This window comes from Mobula birostris, chromosome 2, assembly GCF_030028105.1.
Source record: "Mobula birostris isolate sMobBir1 chromosome 2, sMobBir1.hap1, whole genome shotgun sequence".
Classification (NCBI taxonomy): Eukaryota; Metazoa; Chordata; class Chondrichthyes; order Myliobatiformes; family Myliobatidae; genus Mobula; species Mobula birostris.
The window spans coordinates 233759425-233779029 of record NC_092371.1 but is presented as its reverse complement, the minus strand read 5'-3'; the positions used below and the strand labels follow the sequence as shown (position 1 = coordinate 233779029).

The window sequence follows — 19605 nt, the reverse complement described above, 5'->3', positions numbered from 1 at the left end:
CCACTGTTTCACCCATGCTAGAATCTTTCCTGTAATACCATGGGCTTGTAGCTTGTTAAGTCAAAGGCCTTCTGAAAATCCAAGTACACAACATCAAGCAATTCCCCTTTGTCGATCCTGCTTGTTATTTCTTCAGAGAACTCCAACAGATTTGTCAGGCAAGATTTGAAGAAACTATGCTGACTATGGCCTATTTTATCATGTGCCTCCAAGTACCCCGGGACCTCATCTTTATTAATCAACTCCAACATCTTCCCAAAAACTGAGGTCAGACTAACTGGCTTATTGCTTCCTTTCTTCTGCCTTTCTTCCCTTGAAGAGTGGAGTGACATTTGCAATTTTCCAGTCATTCGGAACCATTCCAGTATCTAGTGTTTCTTGAAAGATCATTACTAATGCTTCTACAGTCTCTTCAGCCACCCTTAGATGTACACCATCTGGTTCAGGTGACTTCTCTACCTTTAGACCTTTCAGTTTCTCAAGGAGCTTCTCCCTGCTATAGGTAACTTCACATAATTCATGACTCCTGATGCTTGGAACTTTCACCATACTGGTAGTGTTTTCCTCTGTGAGACAGATACAAAATACTTACACCGTTCTTCCAACATTTTGCTGTCCCCATTATGACCTCTTCAGCATTGTTTTCCAGTCTGATACCCACTCTCGCCTCTCTTTTACACATTATGTACCTGAAGCAACTTCTGGAAAGATATGAATTTCTAAGGAGAAAGATGTCAAGGGTATATTTCTAAGATGACTGGAAGAAAGTATAGGGTGTATAACAGAGGTAAGTATTTTTACATAGAGTGTAAAGAACTTATTCTCAAGCAGTGCATGGAAAGTGCTACCAGGAGTGATGGTAGAGGTCGATATATGAGGGCCATTTAAGAAACTCTTAAATAGGCACATAGAGGATAGAAAAATAAAGGGCTATGGCATAAAAAAAGATTAGGAACCCTGGTTTAGACCAAGGGAGCTGTCAAGAATGAATCACTCTTCACGTTCAAGTTTGGGATAGATTTTTTTTTTCTGAAGGGATGTTATGGGGTACATGCAGGAAAGCGGACTTAGACAAGATCAGATCAGCTACGTGGCCTTCTCCTGCCCTGACAGATCTTGTTGTCGTAACAACAACAGAGTAGTTCAGTAAGTCCTTGGTAAGGGAAAACTGAGCGACATCAAACTCATATCTTTTGATGAAGTTATCGCAAATTATGGAGTGATAGATTCATGGTTTTGTTATTATTATCATCAGAAGTACAAAGCTACAGTGAAAAACTTGCCTTGCATACTATTCATACAAATCAATTAATTACAATGGTGCATTGAGATTATACGAAGTAAAACAATATTGGACTATTGCATACAGTTCTGTTCGCCCCACTATAGGAAGGATGTTGAGGCTTTGGAGAGGGTGCAGAACAGGTTCACCAGGATGTTGCCTGGTTTAGAAGGCATATGCTATCAGTAGAAGCTGGATAAACTTGGGCTGTTTTCTCTAGAGCGGAGGGGACTGAGGGAAGATCCGATAGAGGTTTATAAGATTAGGTAGGGTAGACAGGGTGTATCGGTTTTCCAGGGTTGAAGCGTCTAATTCCAGAGGGTATGCACTGAGGGTGAGAAGAGTTAGGTTCAAGGGGATGTGAGGGGTAAGAGAGTTGTGGATGCCTGGAATACGCCACCTTGTATGCTGGGAGAAGCAAATACATTAGAGATTTTTAAGAGACATCTAGATAGGTACTTGGATGTAAGGAAGATGGAGAGATTTGGACATTGTGTAGGTTTGGGTGTTTTTGATTTGCTTTTTAACTGGTTTGGCACAACACTGTGGGCCAAAGGGTCTGTTCTATGTTGTAATAATAGAGTGCAGAATACAGTGTTACCGTGATAGAGAAAGTTCATTGCAGGCAGGTGCAAGGTAATAATGAGGTAGAATGTGGGGTCAAGAGTTAATCTCATCATACAAGAGAACCATTCAGTAGTTTTACAAAAGTTGGATAGAAGCTGTACTCGAGCCTGGTGATATGGCTTTTGTATCTGCGTGGCCAAGTGGTTAAGGCATTCGTCTAGTGATCTGAAGGTTGCTAGTTCGAGCCTTGGCAGAGGGAACGTGTTGTGTCCTTGAGCAAGGCACTTAACCACACATTGCTCTGCGATGACAGTGGTGCCAAGCTGTATGGGTCCTAGTGCCCTTCCCTTGGACAACATCAGTGGCATGGAGAGGGAAGACTTGCAGCATGGGCGACTGCCGGTCTTCCATACAGCCTTGCACAGGCCTGCGCCCTGGAAACCTTCCAAGGCGCAAATCCATGGTCTCACAAGACTAACAGGAGCTTGTCTTCTGGCTGATGGGAGGGGGCAGAAGAATGAATGCCCAGAGTGAATGGGCATTCACTGTGACAGTGAGCATAGATAGAGTCCATGGAAAGGAGGCTAGTTTCTGTGATGTTCTAAGCTGTGTCTGCCACTCTCTGCTGCTTATTACAGTCCAGGACAGAGCGACTTGCCATACCAAGCTGTGATGCACCCAGATGAGATACTTTCTATGGTGCATTGATTGAAAAGTGGTAAGGGTCAATGGGGACATGTCAAATTTCTTTACCCTCCTGAGGAAGTAAAGGTACTGGTAAGCATTCTTGGTTGTGGAATCAAAATGGTTGGACCAGGGCAGGCCATTCCTGATGTCCACTCCAAGCTCTCAAACCATCTCAACCTCAACCTCACCATCATTGATGTAAACAGAAGCATGTGCATCACCTGTCACGTTGCCCTGCTTTTCCTGAGGTCAGTAATCAGCTGTTTTGATTTGCTGACATTGAGAGAAATGTTATTGTCAGGACACAATACCACTAGGCTTTCTATCTTCATCCTTTACTCTGACACATCACTATTTGATATAAGGCCCACTAAGGTGGCATCATCTGTAAACTTATAGATGGAGTTGGAGCAGAATCTGACTATGCAATCGTGAATGTCAAGGGAGTAGAGCAGGGGGCCGAGGACGCAACCTTGTGGAGCACCAGTGTTGAGAAACGTTGCTGTCTATCCTTACTGACTGTTCGGTTGGTCAGAGTCTAAAGGATCCAGTTGCACGGGGGGAAGGGGGGTTGAGGTCCCTCATCTAGGAGTTTGGAGATGAGTTTACTTGGAATTATCATATTGAAAGTGGAGCTGTAGTCAATAAGCAATAGTTAAATGTAGGAAACACACATCAAAGTTGCTGGTGAACGTAGCAGGCCAGGCAGCATCTCTAGGAAGAGGTGCAGTCGACGTTTCAGGCCGAGACTCTTCGTCAGGACTAACTGAAGGAAGAGTGAGTAAGGGATTTGAAAGTTGGAGAGGGAGATCCAAAATGATAGGAGAAGACAGGAGGGGGAGGGATAGAGCCAAGAGCTGGACAGGTGATAGGCAAAAGGGGATACGAGAGGATCATGGGACAGGAGGTCCGGGAAGAAAGACAAGGGGCGGGGGGGGACCCAGAGGATGGGCAAGGGGTATATTCAGAGGGACAGAGCGAGAAAAAGGAGAGTGAGAGAAAGAATATGTGCATAAAAATAAGTAACAGATGGGGCCCCACCTCCCCCTCGTACCCCATCTAGCCCTCAGTTCTTCTTTAATCTTCCTCCCTCTCATCTTAAAAGCCATGACTTCTGGTTTTAGAGATGCATACAAAAGGAAACAAACATTGGCTATCTACTGAAACTCGCAGAAAATGCTGGAGGAACTCAGCAGGTCAGGCAGCATCAATGAAACGAACAGATAGTCAACATTCTGGGCCGAGATCCTTCAGGAATGAGAAAGAAGGGGGAAGATTCCAGAATGAAAAGGTGGGGGGAGGGGAAGGAGGCTAGCTGGAAGGTAATAGGTGAAGCTAGCTGGGTGGAAAAGGTCAAGGGCTGGAGAGGAAGGGATCTGATAGGAAGAGGAGAGTGGACCAGAGGAGAAAGTGAAGGAGGAGGGGCGCCAGGGGATGGTGATAAGCAGGTGAGAAGTAAAAGATCAGAGTGGGGAATTGAGGAGAGGGGGGATTTTTTTTTATCAGAAGGAGAAATCGATATTCGTATCATCGGGTTGGAGGGTACACAGATGGATGATAAGGTATTGCTCCTCCACCTTTGTACTCAGTGCCTTGACTGATGAAGGCAAGTATGCCAAATGCCTTCCTCAGCCCTTTGTTGCCACCCCATAAGACCATAAGACACAGGAGCAGAATTAGGCCATTCAGCCGATAGAGTCTGCTCTACCATTCCATCACGGTCTTGTTCTATGTTCTTGGAGCAGGTCAGGCTGTCATTTCCAATCTTGGTCATGCATAAACCAATAGCAACATTGAAGAGAGTACTCTGCAGACCTAAAGAACAAACCAAGCTGTTGGACAACAGCTGTGGTCTACAAAATCCAATGCAGGGACTGCAGCAAATATGACATCAGTCATTCTGGGAGAAAGCTATCCACAAGGATCCATGATCATCAACTGGCTGTAAACCAGCATGACCAACTCTAGAAAGTCTCCACCCATGAAGATCGAGAGGGTCACAAATTCAATGGGGCATCAGCAAAAGTCGTGGTGCAAGCTAAAACACAGCATGCAACAGAATTCTTAGAAGCATGGTTTTCTATTTTTAAAAAAAAATCTATAAACAGACATGTAGACCTCAATCTCACTTATAAGCCAATGCAGACAATATTCCAGACAATACACCGAATTCACCACACAACCAATCAATGTTGAGACACCTTCCTATGTCACAATTGAATTTCCACAATGACAACTAGTCAACTGATTGATAAGTGCATAAAGTCCAAACCTCCAGAGGACAGACCACAAGTGAACAGCACACTGATGATGTCTCCTTTTATGGTGACAAAATGTTTACAAATGGATTGCTGATTTTGGAGGACAACTCAACCCAACTACTATTCACCAAGCTCCAAATGCAGTCTGACCAATGCTTTATAAAGCCCCAGCATTACATTCTTACTGTTTTATTCTAGTCCTCTTGAAGTAAATGCTAATGTTACATTTGCCTTCCTTACCACCTGTAAGTTAACCTTTATGGAATCTTCTACGAGGACCTCCAAGTCCCTTTTGAATTTTTCTCACTGTTTAGAAAAAAATTTATGCCTTTATTACTACAGCAAAAGTGCATAACCATATACTTCCTTACACTGCCTCTTCTTTGCCTCTTCTCCCAAACTGTCTAGGTCCTTCTGCAGGCTCCCTGCTTCCTCAGCTCTAACTGTAATCTTGGTATTGTCCACAAAACTGCCACAATGTGATCAGTTCCATCATTGCTATGTAATGTAAAAAAGAAGCGGTTCCAACACAAACCTCTGTGGAACACTACAATTCACTAGCAACCAACCAGAAAAGGCAGACTTTATTCCCAGTCTCTGCTTCCTGCCAGTCAGCCAATCATCTATCCATGCAGCGTCTTCCCTGTAATACCATGGGTTCTTATCTTGCTTAGCAGCCTTATGTGTGGCACAATATGAAAGCCCTTCTGAAAATCCAAGTACACAACATCTACTGATTCTACTTTGTCTATCCTGTTTGTTATTTCCTCCAAGAATTCCAACCAATTTGTGAGGCAAGATTTCCCCTTAAGGAAAACCTGCTGACTTTGGCAGATTTTATCATTTGCCTCCAAGTACTCCTTAATAATGGTTCCCAACATGTTCTCAACCACTGAAGTTAGGCTAATTGGCCTATAATTTCATTTCTTTTGACTTCTTCCCTTCTTAAAGAATGGAGTGACATTTGCAATTTTCCAATCCTCTAGAATCATTCCAGAATCTACTGATTCTTGAAGATCACTACTAATGCCTCCACAATCTCTTCCTCTATCTCTTTCACCTGGGATGTAGTCTATTTGGTTCAGGTGACTTATCTACCTTTAGACTTTTCAGCTTTCCAAGCACCTTCTCCTTTATAATAGTAACCACACTCTTTTCTGCCACCTGACACTCTCAAATTTCTGGCATACTGCTGGTGTCTTCCACAGTGAAAAGTGATGCAAAATACTTATTAGGTTTGTTTGCCATTTCTTTGTCCCTCATGACTATCTCTCTCTGTCATTTTTCAGATGTCTAATATCCACTCTTGCCTTTCCTTTACTCTTTATGTATTTGAAAAAACTTCTGGGATCATGTTTGGCTAGCTTACCTTCATATTTCATCTGTCCTCTCCTTATGACTTTTTAAATTGCTTTCTGCTTGTTTTTAAAAAGTTTACCAATCTTCTCACTTCCTGCTAATTTTGATATATTTATATGTCCTCTCTTTTGCTTTTATACTATCTTTGACTTCCCTCTTCAGCCACGATTGCATCGTCTTCCCTTCAGAATATGTCTTCATCTTTGGGATGTATCTTAGGGAGCTATTGCTTGCTTGATGGGTGGTGGGTGTTGATGTTTCCTGATGAAATAAGTGGACAAGGTGGAGGGGGAGGATTGATGCTTTGCTGCTACTTTGTGTGTGTGTGTGTGTGGGGGGGGGTGCTTGTTTTGGGTTTCTAACATTTTACTGTCATTCAATCTGTGGGGTTCTCTTCTGTTCTATGGATGTCTGTGAAGAGCAAGAATTTCAGGTTGTACACTGTATACATTCTCTGATATTATATAAATAGAGCCATTGAACAGTCTGTCCTGCACTCTCTGAATTGCTCCCAGGTAACACTATTGCTGTTCTGCCATCATCTCTGCTAGTGTCCCCTTCCAACCAACTTGGGCCAGCTCCTCTTTCATGCATCTGTAATTCACTTCACTCCACTGTAATATGGATACATCTGACTTAGCTTCTCCCTCTCAAACCACAGGAGATATTCTATCATATTATGGTCACTGCCTGCTAAGGATTCATTTGCCTTAAGCTCCCTTCCTCAGGAAACCATGTACTGGTACTCCAAAGCATTACTGATCAGCAACAGTCCCCAGGGTCCTATCATTCACTGTATGTGTGTTCTGTACTGGTTTAACTTCCCAAAATACATCACTTTGCACTTCACTGAGAAAATTTATTCCATTGGCCTACCTTGCCAGTTAATTAATATATACATATATTTTGATTTAGAGATACAGCATGTACAAACCATTTTGGCCTAACAAGCCTGCACCACCCAATTAGACCCATGTATAATCTACAGACTCACAACCTACAGAATCACTTTCAAGGACTCTATTCTCATATTCTCAGTATTATATCTATCTACCTAGAACATAGACCATAGAGCACATGATCAGGCCTTTCAGCTCAAAATGTGGAAGAAAAAGAAATACAGTAAATTAGCAATCAAATGGCCAACTTACTCATCCCCTCCGCTTACACAACATTCATATCCTTCCATTTATTCTCACATTCATGTGCCTATCTAAATGTCCCTTAATAGTCTCTAATGCAACGGTTTCCAAACTTTTTTATGCGTTGGATCTTCACCGTTATTGAGGGGAACCATAGACTCCAGGTTGAGAACCTCTGCTCTAATGTATCTGCCTCTACCACCATCCCAAGAAGCGCATTCCAGGCACACACCACTCTCCATGAAAGAAAAAAAAATTGCCCTCATCTCCTTTCAAATTACCCCCTTTCACTTTAAATGCATTTCAACCTTGGGGAAAATGCACTGTCTGTCTACTCTATGCCTCTTGTAATCTTATAAGCCTCTACAGATCTCCCCTCAGCCTCCACGACTTCGGAGAAAACATCCCAAGTTTGTCTAGCTTCTCATGATAGCACATGCCATCTGATCCAGGTATCATCCTGGTAAACCTCTTCTGCACTCTTTCCAAAGCTTCAACATCCTTCCTCTAATGGGGTAACCAGAACTATATGCAATACTCCAGATGTGGTGTCTTGACTTTTGAACCTGATGTCCCAATGAACAAAGGCAAGCATGCCATATGCCTTCTTAACCACCCCACCAAATGGCCCCAACTATTTATCTGTCTTTCTATATATGATATTATTTGCACAGTTAATCTTCTTTTTCAAATTGGTTATTTGTCAGTCTTTATTTATGCACAGTTTTCCACAAATTGTTTTGTATTTCCTTATTTTCCAGTAAATGCGCACAAGAAAAGTTTATGGTGAGATAAGAACATAAATAGGAGCAGGAGTAGGACATCTGGCCCATCGAGCCTGCCCCACCATCCAATAAGATCATGGCTGATCTGTCCGTAAACTCAGCTCCATCTATCTGCCTTTTCCCCATAACCCTTAATTCCCTTACTATGTAAAAACTTATCTAACTGTATCTTAAATATATTTAGTGAAGAAGCCTCAACTGCTTTCCTGGGCAGAGAATTCCACAGATACACCACTCTCTGGGAAAAACAGTTTCACCTCGTAAGTATGTATATCAAGATACACATACTTTGATAATAAATTTACTTTGACTTTAACTTTTGTGGGAGGAAACCAAAGAACCAGAAAGGAACCCTCACGATCAACTGATCCGAGGTCACTGACATTGTAGATGCATTAGGCTAGCTGCTTCTTGTATCCTTAAACCGCCTTCTTCACTATCCACTATGCCACTAAATTTGGTGCCAACAATATACAGATAAAGAAGAATGGAGTCACAAAACATGAATTCTTGAGAAATACTAGAACTAATATACTAGAGTGGGAGAAGAGTGTATTACAGGAAATATGCCTGCCACAGAATGGATGGGTCAATGACAAGTAAGACACATTCAACTGGAGAGCAGAGTGATGGAATGGGATGTTGCGAGCTCAAAGGCTGATGTGGTTAATGAGGCCACATAGGCCAACACAAAGGCTGGAGGGCATGTCTGAATCAATTTTAGGATTTGGGTAAATTAGAAAGTTCAGGTAAGTTAAAAGTTTTTTTTTCAATCTTTATATCATACTTATTTTTTTAATTTACCCTATGTTCAGTTTATATGTTCTACAATTCACATTAGCAGCATTAACTCAGTCAGCTCCTTCATGTACACTGGTCTCAGTAATATCCAGGACTTATTCAAGGAGCGATGCTTCAAAAAGGCAGCTTCCATCATTAAGGACCCCCATCACCCAGGACATGCCCTCTTCTCATTGCTACCATCAGGAAGACGGTACCAAAACCTGAAGGCACGCACTCAACCACTCACGAACAGCTGATTTCTGAACAGACAATGAAGCCATAAACATTACCTCACTGCTATTTTTGCACTATCTATTTAAATAATATATATACTGTAATTCACAGTTTTATTATTTTGTATTGTATTGTATCACGAAATATGCTGTATTTCAAATGCTGAGTTAAACCTGATTCCGATCATTTATTAATTATTTTTTTACGTTTTTTTATTTAAGCAGTTTGTCTTCTTTTGCCAGTCTTTGAGCTTAGTATTTATTTGTTCTATGAACGCCTGCAATAAAATGATTGTCAAGGTAGTATATGGTGACATAAAGTAAATATACCTTGATAATAAATTTGCTTCATGGAAGGAAGAGTTTGGCGCACAAGCAGGGTACATAGTCCGTGCATTAAGCCTATTCACATTCAGGGGAGAAAGTTGTCGTTGAAGATCGCTAGCTATTCATCGGGGCCGTTCGGAACAGGTGTTCTTTGTTCCTCTCTCTCCAAAGATGCAACCTGTACCGTTGAATAGTTCCTGCTACGATCTCAAAATCTTCAGATGCGGCTGACTGAAACACTCACACGCACAGGTGGCGCCCTGTGCAGTTTCTGAGACGGCGCCCTTACCAAGCGGGACCCAATCCCATCTCTGAACAGGAAGAAGCTGCCAACTGTTGCTGATAATGTCGGCTCCTCCGAACTAGGAACGGCACCAGAGTTGATTGATTTATTGGGCCTCGGTCGAGATCATATCTCAATCATATCTCCGGAGCATAAGTAGAATGAAAGAGGTATTAGGAAACAATGAATAACAAAAAGGAGAAAAATAAAGATGGGAGAAAAGTTCAGAAATCAAATTAACTTTACTGAGGAAAAAGTAACGACTCGGCCTCAGGTGGAGGACTAGACAGGACAAGGGACGTGCTGCATGGACAAAGGATGGGAAAGGACACAAAATCGATTAGCAAGATAGGAAATGAATTCTAAGTATGTTGCTTGCTCTTTAATTTACCATCTGTGATAATGTGTGGGAATATTGTTCTCGCGAAATACAATGGTTCATCTTTTCACAGCTTCCGCACAAAGTTTCAAGTCAGTAATGTGTTGATTCTTTCTGCTCCCTGCCACGGATTTAGCTATCTACCTCCATACATAGAAAACCGTATGATAAACACACATCTGAAAGGTACATTCAAAAATTATTGTTCCCCGCGGTTAATCATTAATATTTTCTGAGTTCGGCTCTCCGCGTTTCCTTTAAATGATAAATGCGCGTGATTCATCACTCGGTCGTAACCGCGGGTTTAATTAACAATGTCGCTGTGCCTACCTTCACAGTAAGAGCTCTTCAGATTAAATTCACCCATCTGCTATTTATTGCAGACTTTATTTTTGATATCTGCCTAGTGCAAACAAATAGGCGTGCTCTGAAGAGTTTAAATAGCTATTGAAGGTGTCACCCTGAAACTGGTAGATTGTTAATCTCGCATCCAAAGATCGGGATGGGGAGCTGTATTACCATCTCGCCATGACCTGGAATAATTTCCAATCCGTCTTTGATAGTGATTTTTCAACAGGGATACGAGGGCTCAGATTGATAAGTTTGTTACCGTGTAATGTGAGGGGACTGAGATTATACAATGCCCTACTTTCTCAGGAGGACCATTAATTTGACTCCCAGCGAATCCCAATTACGGGAAAAGAGAAAGGACTGAGCGAATAAACCCTGGTTCCGCTGTTCGCCATGAAGATGCCTTTGAAGAGGATGCCCGAATCCGAAGAGTCGTCCATGCATCACCTTCAGCCTCCACACAAAGTGGCAACCAGGATTCACGAGCAAGCCTACGTGACTCTGATGGGCAAACATTTGGCTTCGCTTTCGGAAGAATGTGGCGGCGGCGAGGAATCGGATTCACTGCCTGGATGTGGCGAGGAGGAGATGGGAACCGACTTGGGCATTAAATCAGGTGAGCTTCTGCCGGTCAGTCCAGGAGGCAGTTTGCAGTTACAGCACTTTAGAAACTACACAGAATATTTCGATAAGTTACAATTCCAAGAATCCGAGTTTCGATCAACTAACGCCCGAACGAGGGAAATATCGATTGTCCGCTCTCAAAATTGCATCTGTGCTATTATATTAGTTTTGCTTTACAAAGCCGCTGTAATCTCGAATCAAATCCTCAATAAAATCCTTTAAGCACATCGATTTCTTTGCGAATAACCTATCATAAAATGAATGTTGCATTAATAAATTACCAACAGCCGATAATTTTAATTTAGGACTTATGATAGTGATTAGTATCCCGCCAAATGGCCGTCGACTCTTAAAGAGAATTATATTTGTTGGGTCTGAAAAGAACAGCCCGCAATTTAGTCACAATTCTTTCTCTGCACGAGTTGACGGGAATTAGCTTTAAAAGCATCAGGAGATGTGAGTGCGAAGTGCTCATTCTGGAGTTTAAAATCATTCACAGCATTGCAGTGTAAAATGCAGGTGGACACAATAAGTCGATTTGAATTGGTAAAAGTGCAAATGGGTCTCAGACAGATTTGAATCTTATTGTTCTGTGCCCAACAGAATCGGAAAACTGCAACGGATTCGCATCGTCGGACGAAGAGGATGGGAACGTTTCTGAAGGAAAAACTTTCTTGAACTACAAGCAACAGAGTCCGAAAAAGACCATCACCCAGATTATCAAGGACAAGAAAAAACAGACGCAGCTCACTTTGCAATGGTAAGTGACGGATCGGACCAGTGGACCCCAGCACGCCAATACGTTCAATTCTTTACACAAGGGGTTCTGCGGATGCTGGAAATCCAGAGTAACACGCACTAACAATACTGCAGGAACTCCGGAGGTCTATTAAAAGAATGGTCTGTGGAAGTCGACGTTTCGGGCCGAGACCCTGCGACAGAAATCTGGCTTCTTTACCCCCCCCCCCCATCCTTTCCAGTCCCGATGAAGGGTCTCAGCTCGAAACGTCGTCTGTTTACTTCTCTCCATAGATGCTGCCTGGACCGCTGAGTTTCTCCAGCATTTCGTGTGTTACTCTGCCTTAAAGTTTTTTTTTCATTTGTGTGAATATATGTTTTTAAAACGTCGAATGTGCATGATATTGCAATATAGTTTTCGAACATGTGTCTATAATTTGTTATACAGTACTGCCAATCAATTAAATTTCAGAGCAATCCCAGCTTTGGGCATAGCGGAATATTTGTGCCCCAGTGTTTAATGCTCGGAACTAATTGAGTTGAATGCTGTTAACCTTCCCTTCTCCAGGCTGGAAGAAAACTACATCGTTTGCGAAGGGGTTTGTTTACCCAGATGTATCCTCTATACCCACTATCTAGATTTCTGCAGGAAAGAGAAATTGGAGCCTGCTTGCGCAGCTACGTTCGGAAAGGTAGCCTCTGCGGCCTCGCGGGTATTTCCATAAATCAGAATAAAATATCTTTTGTTTTGATTGAAAAATAAATACCCACTTTTGAGTACGCGTAACCTTAAAATGTACTACAGCACCAGCGGCATCTCCTCGCTTCCAGCTGAAGGCATGACAAAGCAGAGAAGAGATTTTTAATACTAACCGATTGTATGGTATAAAGGGAATATCTTCTGTCTTCAAATAGATTTTAGGCAAAAACATTTTTTTTTTAAAATTCAATCTTTCGTGTTTCGTTGATAGACAATACGACAAAAGTTTCCTCTCCTGACCACCAGAAGACTTGGAACGAGAGGTCACTCAAAGTGAGTTATTTAATATCCTGTTTGGTAAGATAATCCTTCGTTTATCGTTTGGACCTTAGGCCTGTCAAAACTCTTAACTCTTAGATTTATTGGCAGTAATTTTCTGTATTTATTTGATCTGCGTCGATTTGTTTGATGTGAATATTCGTTGCCGTCTAAACAAATCTGCTTCCTTAGAATCCTGGTAACAATGGCCTAAACCCGTTAGCCGTCTCATGCCAGGTAAATGTATTGACACTGACAGTTCATTGGACGGATATTATATTTTTTTTTACTTTATGTAGATTTAACAGAAGTGTAATTTAGAAATCTTGGCTCTGTCTTGCAGGTATCACTATTACGGTATTGGCATCAAAGAGAGTAGTGCATATTATCATTCGGTGTATTCTGGTAAAGGCTTGACCAGGTACTTTAATCCTTTACATTATATGCATCATAGCAACATGTCTTCGCTTGGGTTGAAAGTAGCCATTAGAGTAATGGAGGGCTCTTTCATTAGTCAGCTGTGTGATGGCTAGAATTATATTTGTTCAGGTGAAAGTTTGACAGGATTAGTGCACTATCTGTGGCATCAAACAGAAGTCCGGAAGAATGAGGATTGTTAGGGAACCAGCAGGAAAGAGGAGTTGTGGCCAGGATAGATCAACCATGATCATATTGGATTGTGGGGCAGGTTTGAGGGACCTGGTGGATTTTTCTTTTACTTTTTCTTAAGCTCATCACTCCTACTGGGGCATAGGCCACTGATAGTACCTTGCTAGAGTCCTCTGTCCAGGGCTGTAGGCTGACTGGCCCTATGGCTTCCGCTTTTAGCACATGACTTCATACATCTTCCACGTGAAGATCCTTCCAAGTGAAGATCCTTCCAGGGATGAGGTCATTGGAGCCTCTGTTGTCATTTCTTTAACTCTTGGGTTTTTTTGATATTTGTTTTGTATTTAAAATTTCAGCAATAATAGAGTAATATTGTAAATATATTGTTTGATTCAGCATTCCTTTTTTGTTTACATAATTGTTATGTAAAAGTATGTTAATGACATACGTCATTATATAAACAACAAAGAATGTTTTTGTCATATATTCTTTTTATTTTTTTAAAAAACAAGAAAACAGCACATCTACAAAAACCTCGACCTTAACAAAATCTAATTAAATCTCCAGAAGCAAAAAGGAGAAAAATATTAAGGCAAAGGTAAACATACACCACAGAGGTGCACCGCACCAAAAAACCTCAGTCCTCACCTCGTGAGAAAGTCCAATACAGGGCCCCATATCCTTTCAAAGATGTCCCCTCTGTCCTCATGAAATAGTCTCAGTCTCTCCAAATATAAAGTATTTGCCAGCTCTCTCAGCCACAGATCATATGTAGGCACGGAGTCCATTTTCCACATTTGCAGGATTAACTTCTTAGCAATCACCATTCCAAACAATACAGCCTTTTTTTCATACTTATTGGCTGAAGATAGGGAGCTTGTTGCTCCAAGGATGGCTATGAGCGGGTCTGGTTCCCACTGCTTCCCAGAAGCCTCAGAGGAACAGTGAAAAATATTTTTCCAGTATGCATAAAGCTTACAACCTGACTAGAATGAATGTGACAAGTTACTGTTCACAGATTTACATCTATTACAAACTGGTGAAACATCAGGGTAGAAACTGCAACTTTTCTCTGGAATGATGAAGTCTATGTGTTGTTTTAAACTGTATAAGTCTGTGTCTGACGTTGAACGAACAATCATGTATACTCTTTAAATACTCATATCAGACCTCCTCTGTCAGTTCTATACCCAATTCATCCACCCGTGCCTGTTTACGACCTGCAGTATTCACAACTCTAGGTTTTTACCGAATGGGGCTGCACAACCTTCTGTCTTTCACAACTAGGCTTGAGACCATCTTTGGTGGAATTCTGGTGGCCTTTCTCTGCCCCTAGTTTTTTGATGTTCTCGTACAATCTGCTGGAGGAATGGAAAAGTTAATAGTATGACTTGGCCTGTGGACTTGCAAGGTACCAGGCAAGTGTATTGAAACAAGGGAACCAATTATACTTGGTGTGAACATTTGCACCCTGGTCAGGCATACTTCTAGTGGTAAATAAAGTGGAAAATATGTTAGAGAGAACAGAGTTTACGTTTCAGGTGTTGGTTGTGATATCGAGTCTTAGAGCATTACAGCACTACTCGTTCTCAAAATTACTTATTATTATTATTTTTTGTGTTTGCAATATTTGCCTTTTTTACATTGGTTGTTTGTTGGTCTTTATATTGTGTAGTTTTTAATTGATTCTATTGTGCTTATTTGTATCCACTGTAAATGCCCACAAGAAAATCTCAGGGTAGTATATGGTGATGTATATGTACTTTGATAATAAGTTTAGTTTGAACACAATCCTGCACTGGAGGATCAGCTTTGTTATGTTTGAGTTTAAGCTTCTGTTAGGAATTGAATCTAAAACTCTCTAACCAAGAAACAAAGTGCTACTGACTGAGATCTGCTGACATCATAGGGACACATTTTTAATGTTTCTCTTTTCCTCATCCATAATCCAAAAATTACAGGTATTATTGCTAGTAACTGGTTTCAGTAGTTGAGGGGCGGCAGTGCAACATTTTATACACTGCAAGTGGTCATGATTCAGGGTACAACTCCCGTGGCGGTCTGCCAGGAATTTGTACGTTCTCACTGTGATTACATCGGTTTGCTCTGGTGCTCCAGTTCCCTCCCACACACCAGAAGATGCGCAGTAGGGTTAGTGAGTTGTAGCCATGCTATATTCACAATGGAACAGTGGCGAAGCTTACGGGCTGCCCCCAGCACAATCCTCGGGACTGTGTTTGTCATTGACGCAGACGATGCATTTCACTGTATGGCTCGATGTTTCAATGTTCATGTGACAAATAAAGCTAATCTTTCTTTTTTTTCTTTCAAAGGGTAATTTCTATAATAGAGTCCTAGAGTAATACAGCATGCAAAAGGGCCTTTGGCCCAACTCTTTCCCATGCCAACCAACATGAACATCTAAGCTAGTTTCAGTTGTCCACATTGAACCCATATCTTTTTAAGCATTCCCTATCCATGTACCTAATCATGCGATCATATTTAAATGTTGTTGTACATGCCTTACACCACTTATGCAGCTCGTTCCACCTATATACCACCTTCAGCCTGAAGAAGTTTGCCCCTCTGGATCCTTTTAAAGCTTTCCCCTCTCATCCTAAACCAATTCCTTCTAGATATTGATTCCTTCCATGAAAAACAGACTACGTGCATTTACCTGTCTATGATTTTATTCTCTCTATAAGGTTACACCTCAAACTCCTACACTCCGAGGAATAAAATCCTAACCTGTCCATCCCCTCAGATCCTATGTCCTGGCAACATTCTTGTAAATCTTCTTTGTACTCTTTCTAGTAGCATGCTCATGCTTTGTACAATGGGGTAACCAAAAACTGTGCACAATACTTTAGGTGCACCTTTATCAGTGTCTTGTATAAATACCATTCTAACTCTGAAACTCATTGCCCTGACAGATGAAGACTAGAATTCCAAATGCCTTCTTTATCATCCTGTCTACCTGTGGCACTAGTTTCAGGGAGCTATGTACAGATTCCTAGCTCCCTCTTTTCTACACCAGTCTCCAGGAATTCTCTTCACATGCACTGTGAAGGTCTTACCTTGATTTGACTTTACAATATGCAACACGTGGCATTGTAGTGAGCTGTCCCATTCTGGAAATAGAGAGCTGGTGTGGAAAATCTTACAGTTAGGCAATATAACAGGAGTGGAAATTTAGTGACATTTACATGAATGAGATTTAAAACGCATTTAGTGAGATTTTGATAAAGTTGTCCTTTCCAAGCTCCACTGAGAATTGTTCCATAAAACACTATGCTTATTTTTTCTCTGCAACAATTCTCATTGAACACTCATATTTAAACTATTTGAAGATGCCATAAGACCATAAGATATGGAAGCAGAAGTAGGCCATTCAGTCCATTGAGTCTGCTCCACCATTCTATCATGTGCTGATCCAATTCTTCCAGTCATCCCCACTCCCCTGCCTTCACCCCACACCTTTTGATGCCCTGGCTAATCAAGAACCTATCTATCTCTGCCTTAAATACACTCAATGACTTGGCTTCTACAGCTGTTCACGGCAACAAATTCCACAGATTTACCACCCTCTGACTAAAGTAATTTCTCCACATCTCAGTTCTAACTGGACGTCCTTCAGTCCTGAAGTCGTGCCCTCTTGTCCTAGAATCCCCTACCATGGGAAATAACTTTGCCATATCTAATCTGTTCGGGTCTTTTAACATTCAGAATGTTTCTATGAGATCCCCCCTCATTCTCCTGAACGCCAAGGAATACAGCCCAAGAGCTGCCAGATGTTCCTCATATGGTAACCCTTTCATTCCTGGAAGATTCATGTTTAGAAGAGTTATTTAATGGATCATAGAGAGATAAAATGTATATAGTTATGTTAACAATTAGTTTTTTTTCCTTCACAGATTTTCAGGAAGCAAACTGAAAAACGAGGTATGCTAAATTAAAGCCACATGTCCTGGCAACATTCTTGTAAATCTTCTTTGTACTCTTTCTAGCGTGCTCATGTCGTCTGTTCAATGGGGTAACCAAAAACTCTACGTAATACTTTAGGTGTACCTTTATCAATGCTGGAAAAATCCAGAGTAACACAAAATTCTGGAGGAACTCAACAGGTCAGGCAGCTTCTATGGAAAGGACCAAAGAGTTCGACAGTTTGGGCCAAAACTCTTCATCAGGACTCATGAAGGGTCAACTGAAACATCAACTGTTTATTTCTTTCCACAGATGCTGCCTGACCTGCTGAGTTCCTCCAGTATTTTGTGTGTGTTAACCATCATTAGACCTCTTTACACACATAAGTGAAAGCTATATGATTACAAATAAATAAATCTAATGTTGTTAGAATACAACATTGCATTCTTTCCAGAGAGCAATCTACAGCAGGATATTTAAAGCAATTGATTGCACTGTCCAAAATGATTGAACGTGACAAATGGCCACAATGCAATGAACGTAAATAATGATTTTAAAGTGGTATGTGTGGCTGTGCATAAATAAATAGTTCACAGTGATAATGTGCAATGAAGACTTAAAAATAAGCAATTTTCATCTAAGCTAAATGATTATTGCCTTCGTCTTTTACAAGACTTATATTTAGAGCAGTAGATGGTTTGAGATTGAATATGAGGGTGAAGAATTATGCTATAGAGGTACATATTGTAATCAATATGCATGTTAAAATGTTATGGCCATGAATACATAAACTGGACCAAAGAAATTGTCAATATATTTTTGTATATTTTTATGCTTCCATCATTCATTCATTCTATGGGGTTTCTTGTTTTGGGGATGTCTGAAGAGTATGAATTTTAGTTTGTATGCTCTATTCTCTGATATTAAATGAACCTTTGAACTTTTGTATATTTCAGGATCAGTTATTTAGTGTAATTTATTTAAATTTTCTATGGTGCATATAAGAGGCATCTACTTTATTTTCACACTCGGGCAATATTGTAGTTATGCAAAGTAACTCTTGGTACTAATGCTCATTTGGTGTGACATTTGCATAAGCATTTTGGAATAATGGGGTCTTGTCAGCCATGGTTGACAGTTCATCTAGAAGAGGAAGATTCTACACCCGCTCATGCCTTCGGGTGTAAACCCTGATAGAGAAATCCGGAGCTGGAGTCCCTAAGGCAGTCTTACATTGAGTTCAATGTTGACTGGCAACTCCTGCGACGCTGCTGGTTCCAATCCGTATTGGTCTCTGCTGTTCCTTTGGACTCGTCGTTGGGTGGAGAGGGTGAGCCTGCAGCACGGGCAACAGCTTGCTCTCCATATCGCACCGCCCTGCCTTGCATATCTAGACAGTTGGGATGCAACATTCATAGTCAACCCTGACCGATGAAAGGCTTCTTGTGCTAACACAACAGATGCCTGATATCCAAAACAAAAAAAAAATCAAGACTGAAGTTCAAATGGTGATAATTAATCATCTGAAAATGTATAGCTAAAGATAGATTTTGTCACTGTGCAATATATAGGCTTTTTGTGTTTCACCTTTCTATAGTTGTGAATGACCTACTTTAACAATCTTGCAAGCAACCTTGTTTACTTGGCAAATTAGTTAATTATTAAAGATTTCATGGCTAATTAAGCAGAAAATGTTGCAATCATTAAATAAATGCTAAATGGTAATTAGAAGCAGGTGTCCCTGGAAAATTTATTTAGATATACTTGAACTTTGGATAAGTGATAGAGAATTTTTAGATCATTATTTACATTCATTAACTTAATCTAAACACTTGCTTTTCACTAACAGAATTACTTTATGTAATAATCTTTACCCAAGCTACAAATCCATTTACACATAATCATAATGCACTGTCCATCCTAATCAGTTTAGTAACATTTTAAAGAGTTGGTGAAGCTGAGATGAATGTGCCATTTATCTCAGTAAACTGCACCACTATTGATGTACTAAATGAGGATGAGGCCCTCCACTGGTTGTGGTCGACCATGGATGTTGTGTCCCAGCTGTCCCAGGACAGGACGATACGGACAGCGAGCTGTTGCCCATGTAGCAAGCCCCCCCCCCCCCTCCACACATCCGATGAACCCAAAGGAACGGCTGCGTCACAGGAGTTGCCAGTCTGAGTTGAACTCAATGTAGGACTCTCTTAGGGACTTCAGCTCTGGTCTTTTCCTCAGTGCTTATTCCCAAAA

At 41.1% G+C, this 19605-nt stretch overlaps 1 protein-coding gene across 1 annotated transcript in view; it reads left to right on the top strand.

The window, feature by feature from the left end:
• The first annotated feature begins 10832 nt into the window (after positions 1-10832).
• The window catches only part of rfx6 (regulatory factor X, 6), a 75568-nt gene continuing 66795 nt past the window's right edge, over positions 10833-19605 (top strand). The window contains exons 1-6 of the mRNA XM_072280787.1: positions 10833-11055; positions 11667-11823; positions 12370-12493; positions 12773-12834; positions 13163-13240; positions 17343-17370. Of these exons, the coding sequence (XP_072136888.1) occupies positions 10833-11055; positions 11667-11823; positions 12370-12493; positions 12773-12834; positions 13163-13240; positions 17343-17370 (672 nt within the window). The remainder of the gene's footprint in view (positions 11056-11666; positions 11824-12369; positions 12494-12772; positions 12835-13162; positions 13241-17342; positions 17371-19605) is intronic.